The following is an 8,482-nucleotide window of genomic DNA, read 5'->3' as shown; positions in this document are numbered from 1 at the left end:
ATACTATCACACTACGCTCCTGTTCGTATTGCCATAAAGAGATAAGAAATAACCATATTCACATCCAACCATCTAACACCTGCCCACATAATGTCTCAAGTGTCAAGGGAGATAACTCCTATTTTCCCAGCCATGGTGGGGAAGAGAGTTCACAAACTGTGGCACTGTGGAATGTTGGCTCAAATGATCACCAAATGTACATTTTCACAGTTTGAAAGAATCACAAAGCAAACTTAATCTGACAAAGCAATAACTGCCATGCTCTTGAATTCATTTATAATTTAAGAAAATTAAATGGAATAAGTTGCTGCTAAACAGACACAATTAGTCAACATGATCTGATATCTACAATATAGTAACACTCCGGAAGCACAGGTGGATTCTGGGTAAGAGAAGGGTCAGGCAGCCATGTTGGGGGGTCATCTCAAACATTAAAACAGCAGATGTCTACATTCTAACATGGTGGTAGCAAACATCCTTCTTCAAGGTTCAATCCGATGTGGAAGGTAAAATGGTTCAATATAGAGGTTGATGGAATACAGGGGTTGAACTAAATATTGTTTGGAAATGACTGTTCCAGTCCAATGATAATGAAGTTCCACATACTCTGAGGAAAGATAAACTGATCAACATTCCAGGGCTATTCCTAATCACATAAACACTGCTTATACTTCAACAGTTTTCTGAGATACACATTATTTCAAACACTATGCTATGTAGTCGATTCTCCATTCATCAGAGAACAGTCTTACAAGAGCTCAGCGATGGTATTCTGAGCTATTCTGGGTTAAAGTGATGATGTGATTAGAAAATAATGCTGTTATGGTTTAGCATAATTTCAGTCTCAATGAAAGGAAGAGAACAAAAGAGTCAGAAACATAACTGTTTGATTATTAGTCAGTAAAATGAACTTCCTCAACATCGGTAGTAGATATGATACTATGTAGCTTATCATGACTGACTGACTGACGGAGTTTGGTTTTACGCCGCTTTTAGCAATATTCCAGCAACATCACGGCGGGGAACACCAGAAATGGGCTTCACACATTGTACCCATGTGGGGATTCGAACCCGGGTCTTCGGCGTGACGAGCCAACACTTTAACCACTAGGCTACCCCACCGCCCCGTAGCTTATCATGAGGTGAGGAAACACTGAGGATTATCACTAAAGAATCAGTCCTCCAATGTCAGGAAATGTAAGCTCAGCATGACAATGATTTATCTTTTCTTCCAATGAAATGAATCCTAGTAAGCATCAGCGTTATGAGGACACATGTTATTGCACAATGGTTGTGGTTTATATAAAGTCACTGATATCCTGTTTAACAAACATGTCTATCTCCTTCCAAATATTCTGTTTTCCAAAAGGAATGAACCCTCTCTGACAGAACACTTCAGGAAATCAGCAATAGCTTAAACACACCATTCTTACCATGTTGAGTGTAAATATGCATCTGCAACACCAGTTGTCTCCCCTGAAAGTCTTCAAAATAGCCTTCAGGCCCTTCTCTTGCCAGTGCTAATGGAGAGGCTGTCTCAAGGATGATAATTCATTTTTCAAGAATATACAGAGAAACAAGATGCAACCAAACTGATAAATGAAAAAATATCTCCCACAGTTCAAAGAAATGAACATTAAGAGAATTCACATTTTGAGGAAGCCCCTCTCATTAGCTCCTAACCTAAACAACCATATACAGGCAAACATCTGATAAAAGTCAGTTTTCAATTGGGATGTGGTTTGCTGGATCCATTCAGCAGCTGACAACAATAAAATCTAGTTTCCTGCATTTCCACATAAAGGCAGGATAAAATTGAAAGAAGCAGTTTTGTGCTTTAGCACACTTGGGCTACAACAGCCCTCAAAGAGTGAAAATGTTGAAAAAAAATCTGTTCCTTGCAGTCACTAAAACATCACCACACGACCACAACTGTAAAATTCCTCCAAAGATTCGGACAATCACACAATGTCTCCGGGTAAAAAGCATGCCGGAAAGCACTGGACGATCTGTATGTTCAGCTGGCGAGAGCGTGTGGACCATGCACATGTGTTAGTGTCCTGTCCCACTCCGCCCTTCCCACCTCTCACTGCACGCCTAATGCACTGCGAGTCTGTTTTATCTTCTCCATTCTTTTGTTTAAATGCTTATTCTGATTAGTCAACTCTTCTATTTGGTTTTGGGCTTCTCGTAACTGAAACAGAAAATATGTCACATCAGTGAAATTCTTTCGCTGTGATATGCAGAGTTAGCATATTTTATGCCAGCAGACCTATTTTTAAACATCCTTGATTTTGTTCTCCTTGAACTACAATATATTAACGTTGCTTAAACAACCTTAAACTAGAAGACCTTGGCCTAGAATATTAATATAGGTGAAACAACCTTGACCTTGTTAAGATTGACCAAGAATATTAATGTAGCTTCAACAACCTTGACCTTGTTAAGATTGACCAAGAATATTAATGTAGCTTCAACAACCTTGACCTTGTTAAGATTGACCAAGAATATTAATGTAGCTTCAATGTAGCTTCAACCACCTTGACCTTGTTAAGATTGACCAAGAATATTAATGTAGCTTCAACAACCTTGACCTTGTTAAGATTGACCAAGAATATTAATGTAGCTTCAACAACCTTGACCTTGTTAAGATTGACCAAGAATATTAATGTAGCTTCAACAACCTTGACCTTGTTAAGATTGACCGTAGCTTCAACAACCTTGACCTTGTTAAGATTGACCAAGAATATTAATGTAGCTTCAACAACCTTGACCTTGTTAAGATTGACCTACCTCTCTCATCAGTCTCCTCTTCTCCCCCTTCAACTCGTCCTCCATCCCTTCAGCTCTCTCCGCATCAGACTTGTACCGTTTAACTTGGGACTCCAGTCGGTTCACCTGTCATTGCAAGATCAAGGACCATGTCAGACAGTGAACAGTGCCTGAACACCAACCTAAAGAATTCTAATTGTCACTGCTGCAATGATCACAAAGTACAGCTATATCACAGTTTCCCGTAAATATAACTGTCTGGGCCGATTAGACACTGTAAATCATGAAATTAATGAGTCACGAATTTAATGTGAGTGCAAGGGTCTAATCTAAAATGTGTCACGAAATTAATGCGAGCTCAGGAATCTGTGTTGATGATAAAATGTGACATCCTGAATCTTTGGTGTTGTTCTTTTTCTGTTCACACTGTAATGAGGAAGTGACCTGTATTGGTGTAATGTGTAGTGTCAACAGATTTACGTTTTCTGTCTTTTAATAAGACAGACTGAAATGCGTCATTATAATAATGCGAGAAGAGTACAGATGCATTTTTCGCATTAATAAAATGCTCGCATTAATTTCATGATTTACAGTATCTGGGCACAAGAAACAGTCCATGAGACAGTGAGTAAAGTGACATGTTGTAAAGGTAGTGGCCACTAGCTGGATGAGGCAGCAAGATCACAACCACGATTGTGACGTCATTGTGTTGCAGTAGCTTAGATGATGCTCATGATGTCAGTCAGTCGAGTTCTACCTTGTTTCCTGCCCCAAGGTAAAACCAACACTCTGAATACTGAAATAACCACAGCCTGCATTGGAAGCCTAGACTTGTTCATCAGTATTTCAGAAAGCCTACTGATAATTTCTGAAAAAGTATTACTCCCTTATAAACATCAGCTGTTTTACATGTCACAGAGAGTGGATTACAGTGATAATTATTGAAATCTCGTGACAATCACAATCAGTATTTTACAAAACAAGGTGTCTACTTACACTTCCTTCTAAATTAGCGAGGTCTTGATCTGCTTTCTGTAGCTTGAACTTGTATTCATGGATTTGTCTACTAGATTCCCCTGAAGGAACAAAACAAACAACCCATTAATGAAAACAACACTGTTAGCAACACTGTCATCTAATAAACTGCAAGAAGTTTTACCAAGAAGCCATGTTACTAGTCTGATGAAAGAGTTATCTCCCTTTAATTAGACTCTCATCTCGTAACATAAATTCCAAAATTATAGAAGGGATTTGAGTCCTGGGTATTTATCCTAAAAACCTGGCTTCTACAGGAGATACTGCCTGGGTGAGAGATAGAGAATAATACATGAGGTCTCATTACATACGAATTATACGAAAACGAGTGTCCTTCCTATGGTATCTGACCGAGCGAAAGCGAGGTCAGATAACATAGGAAGGTCACGAGTTTTGTATAATTCGTATGTAATGAGACCGAGTGTGGTATTTTATTTATTACCCATGTCTTACATGCATTAAATTGACAAAATAGCGTATTTTTGTTAATATTTTGATTTCAAACCGAAACCAGTTTCATAAAGAGGTTGCGTAAGAGTTTTGTACTGTGGTACAATATTTGCATGACGTCACACTGTAATGACGTCACTGCTTTGGTAACCGACGTCACGATGCATGTCAGCCTCCTACAGTAAACTACTTCGTAGCACCTCATTTCTTGGTTTCCAGTTGCTTCATTCGGCTAACATCACTGGTGGAAACATTGCGTTTGTGTTTTTTGACGGATATAATGTCTCAGTTCGACTCACAAATAAACAGCGACACGGCAAAGTTCGCAATGTTTACATTCCCACAATGCATTTAAGTTGTAGAATGAATGAATTCACGTGTTTATTATGAATGAAAAAAATAGTTACGTCAATCAAATCAAATCGTTAGAATCTCAGGTAAAGTCGTTACGACACAAGTCAACGCGATACGACACACGTGTGACGTACGAGAATAGTATGCAACTACCCATACGTTGACCACGTGGGTAATAACAAACCATATCTCCCTTGAAACAAAGCCAACATGAATTACATCACAATCATTAGTAGACCATTGTGACATCAGCAGTTACAATGACATCACAATCAAATGACATCCCTTCTCTTTATGTAGCGCCTCCTGTGAGACTTACTCTGCACTTCATACAGCTGTAGTTCCGGCCCGTTCAACGCTGGCACTTTAGTGTCGTCACCACCTTTCTGCTTGCTTGACTGTTCATTGACTTTGCTCTCCAACATCTTAATCTGAAGCACGAAGAGTGAGTGAGTGAGTGAGTGAACGAGTGAGTGAGTGAGTGAGTGAGTTGGGTTAATGCTACTTCTTACAGTATTCCAGTTACAATACAGGGTCTGTTTAATGTCGGATGAAAGCCTGACTTGATGTAGGTCCAAGAAGGTGACCATTGTCAAAACCATTGTGATGCATTGCAAAGTGAGTGAGTTAGTAAGTTACATCACGGTGTGTTGTCCTGCTTTGTCGCAGGTCCAATAAGTTAACCATGGTCCAAACCATTGGGATTCATTACAAAGAACATCTCAAGTAAAACGTTTTTCATAACCAAGATAAAAACAATTTTTTACCAGTTCATAAAATTTAACAGATAGGATTTAGAAACAGAAACACTATGCACTAAAGATTCAACATACAGTAGAACACGGATATAACGAACTCCAAGGGACCAAGAAATTTAGTTCGCTATATCCATTGTTTGTTATTCACATTTGACCGCCATCAGAATTTTTTCCCCCACTACATTTTTCAGATTTAAAGTGAAGAGTTCTGTTTGGTTTCTTAACTTTTCGCTGGACGGGGCCAAAATCAGTAGACACAGATTTTTCAAGAATAGATTCGCGATTCTTAATAATGGAACTGAGAGTTGATTTTGGAATGCCAAAGTCGAAAGCGATGTTTGTCTTAGATTTTACACCTGAATCTACAGCCTGAATTATCTGAAGCTTGGTGTCAAAAGTGATATCTTTACGTTTGCCTGCCATAGTGACGAGAGTGAACGAAGACCTGTATACCAGTCAAGCTTTTAAACACGACATGTTTGTTTTGTTAATTAATTAAAGACCATCAAACAATGTTGATTCGCCGCCAACAAGGTTGATGTATACCGCTAAGTGGCTAAGCTGACACTGAGCTGACACTGAGTGAGTTCGCTAATCACGTCGTTAATTGGGTCTTGGGGGGTAGTAAATCAGTTCACTATAGCCGTTAATTCGCTACTCACGAGTTCGTTATTCGCGTATAATTTAAATGATATTATAAAGGACTATTGACGGGACTTTTAAATTTGTTCGCTATATCCGTTTGTACGCTATATCCGTGTTCGCTATATCCATGTTCTACTGTATTTCGAAGGTTTTGTTTGTTTGTTGTTGTTTAACGCCTCACTCAGCAATATTCCAGCTATATGGCGCCGGTCTGTAAATAATTGAGTCTGGACCAGACAATCCAGCAATCAACAGCATGTATCAATCTACGAAATTGGGACACGATGACATGTGCCAACCAAGTCAGTGTGCCTGACCAGCTGATCCCGATCTTGACGGGTCATATTTCAAATGTAAAGTACTCACCTTGTCATTATATTGTTTATTCGTCTTTGCTAAAGCCTTTAATTTGTCATCTGAAAAAGAAAACAAGTTCTTAAGTGATGTGGTGAATCTTGATCAATAAATAACACTGGATAGTGATAATTTGGACGATTCTGGGATACACATTTTCAGACATGTTTGATGCATTGAAGACTGATGACCCCTGCAAATATGACATGAAATGCTGCTCGCCAACACTCTACTTTCTACAGCTATTGGTTATTTTATTCACGTGGAACAAAACCAGCAGCAGCAATGGTAAAGCACATTACTGCACATGCACTGCATGCTTGAAGTACTGCAATACTTACTCACTCACTTAAATTCCATCTTAGTAATGGCAAATATAACCCTCAACATTTCACAGGGACACTTTCAAGGACTGACTGACCGAGTTTGCAATATTCCAGCAATATCACAGCAGGGGACACCAGCATTGTGATTCACACATTGTACACATGTGGGGAATCGAACCCAGGTTTTCAGAGTGAACACTTTATCCACTAGGCTACCCCACCAACCCCATACAAAGTGTAACTCTCTACAAGAGTGCTCCAGCCATGTAGATGATCAAGGCAATGAAGCTGAGTGCGGGGTAAAACTAAACTCACTCACTCACTCACTCACTCAAGGCAATGAAAGTGCGTTTTACGCCGCTTTTAGCAATATTCCAGCATAATCACAGCAGGGGACACCAGAAATGGGCTTCACACATTGTGCCAATGTGGGGAATCGAACCCGGGTCTTCGGTGTGATGAGCCTACGCTTTAACCACTAGGCTACCCCACCGCCCCAGCATTTCAAGGATGCATCAATGTAATACTATGAACTGAATCTCTATCAAACATAGATGTGTGATATACATGTCACAATGGTCATCTGTACTGGTCACTAGTGTTGGGAATTGGATAAAATCTCGAAATTTTCCTGGTTATTTTTGTTTATGCACAAAAAATAAAGAATATACATGAAGTTCCTTGGGGTGATTTTTGCAAATTGCACAGCTTTAAAGGATGACTAGTATGTTAGGAACATAAATTTCTTGTCGTCTTCAAAATAAATTCAGTTGTGACTTGGAACGAGCATGTAGTGTTCATGAAATGTAACAGACTAATCAACCGTGTGAAAAATATTGTTAATGCAAAAAGTGTTTTTCAATTAATCGGACCACCACTACTGGTCACTGAGACATCCTTGTGGGCCACTGCCAGCCTGGCAAGCAGATCTGTTTTCACAAAGAGGTAGGTGAATGATTGAGTTGTGTGTCACACTGAATGACACATAGATGGTTTATTACAGAAGGCAAGTCATATATTTGTCACCAGTGTCACATAACTGATAGAGCCAATGGTTTATTATCAGGGAGAAGCTGATGAACTGTGGTGCTGTTTGACTGTATGTCACTCCTTTGGGTTGATCTGCTGAACCTGCTGGTGTGTGCTTATCCTTCTAGTGGATCTGTCGAACATGTTGGTATGTGTGCTTACCCTCCTAGTGGATCTCCTTACACTGCTTCTGAGTGCTTACCCTCCTAGTGGATCTCCTTACACTGCTTCTGAGTGCTTACCCTCCTAGTGGATCTCCTTACACTGCTTCTTAGTGGATCTCCTTACACTGCTTCTGAGTGCTTACCCTCCTAGTGGATCTCCTTACACTGCTTCTGAGTGCTTACCCTCCTAGTGGATCTCCTTACACTGCTTCTGAGTGCTTACCCTCCTAGTGGATCTCCTTACACTGCTTCTGAGTGATTACCCCCTAGTGGATCTCCTTACACTGCTTCTGTGTGCTTACCCTCCTAGTGGATCTGCTTACCCTGCTTCTGAGTGCTTACCCTCCTAGTGGATCTCCTTACACTGCTTCTGAGTGATTACCCAGCTAGTGGATCTCCTTACACTGCTTCTGAGTGCTTACCCCCTAGTGGATCTCCTTACACTGCTTCTGAGTGCTTACCCTCCTAGTGGATCTGCTTACACTGCTTCTGTGTGCTTACCTTCCTAGTGGATCTCCTTACACTGCTTCTGAGTGCTTACCCTGCTTCTGTGTGCTTACCCTGCTGCTCCTCAGCCCCTGCTTCTGTGTGCTTT

At 40.2% G+C, this 8,482-nt stretch overlaps 1 protein-coding gene and 1 long non-coding RNA gene across 2 annotated transcripts in view; both read right to left on the bottom strand.

The window, feature by feature from the left end:
• Positions 1-1,104: 1,104 nt before the first annotated feature.
• The window catches only part of LOC124280179 (leucine-rich repeat flightless-interacting protein 2-like), a 53,750-nt gene continuing 46,372 nt past the window's right edge, over positions 1,105-8,482 (bottom strand). The window contains exons 8-12 of the mRNA XM_046716078.1: positions 6,381-6,430; positions 4,931-5,042; positions 3,769-3,848; positions 2,794-2,898; positions 1,105-2,194 (exon numbers count right to left, since the gene is read on the bottom strand). Coding sequence (XP_046572034.1) covers positions 2,087-2,194; positions 2,794-2,898; positions 3,769-3,848; positions 4,931-5,042; positions 6,381-6,430 — 455 coding nt within the window. The 3' untranslated portion in view covers positions 1,105-2,086. The remainder of the gene's footprint in view (positions 2,195-2,793; positions 2,899-3,768; positions 3,849-4,930; positions 5,043-6,380; positions 6,431-8,482) is intronic.
• Positions 2,436-2,789, bottom strand: LOC124280181. The gene is made up of 3 exons (XR_006899599.1): positions 2,727-2,789; positions 2,547-2,690; positions 2,436-2,487 (listed from the first exon to the last, which is right to left on the bottom strand). It is a non-coding gene; the product is annotated as an uncharacterized LOC124280181 (long non-coding RNA).

Source organism: Haliotis rubra, unplaced genomic scaffold, assembly GCF_003918875.1.
Source record: "Haliotis rubra isolate DU_JTF1 unplaced genomic scaffold, ASM391887v1 Scf261, whole genome shotgun sequence".
Taxonomy (NCBI): domain Eukaryota; kingdom Metazoa; phylum Mollusca; class Gastropoda; order Lepetellida; family Haliotidae; genus Haliotis; species Haliotis rubra.
The sequence above is the reverse complement of the archived record's forward strand: the minus strand, read 5'-3'. Positions and strand labels throughout refer to the sequence as shown.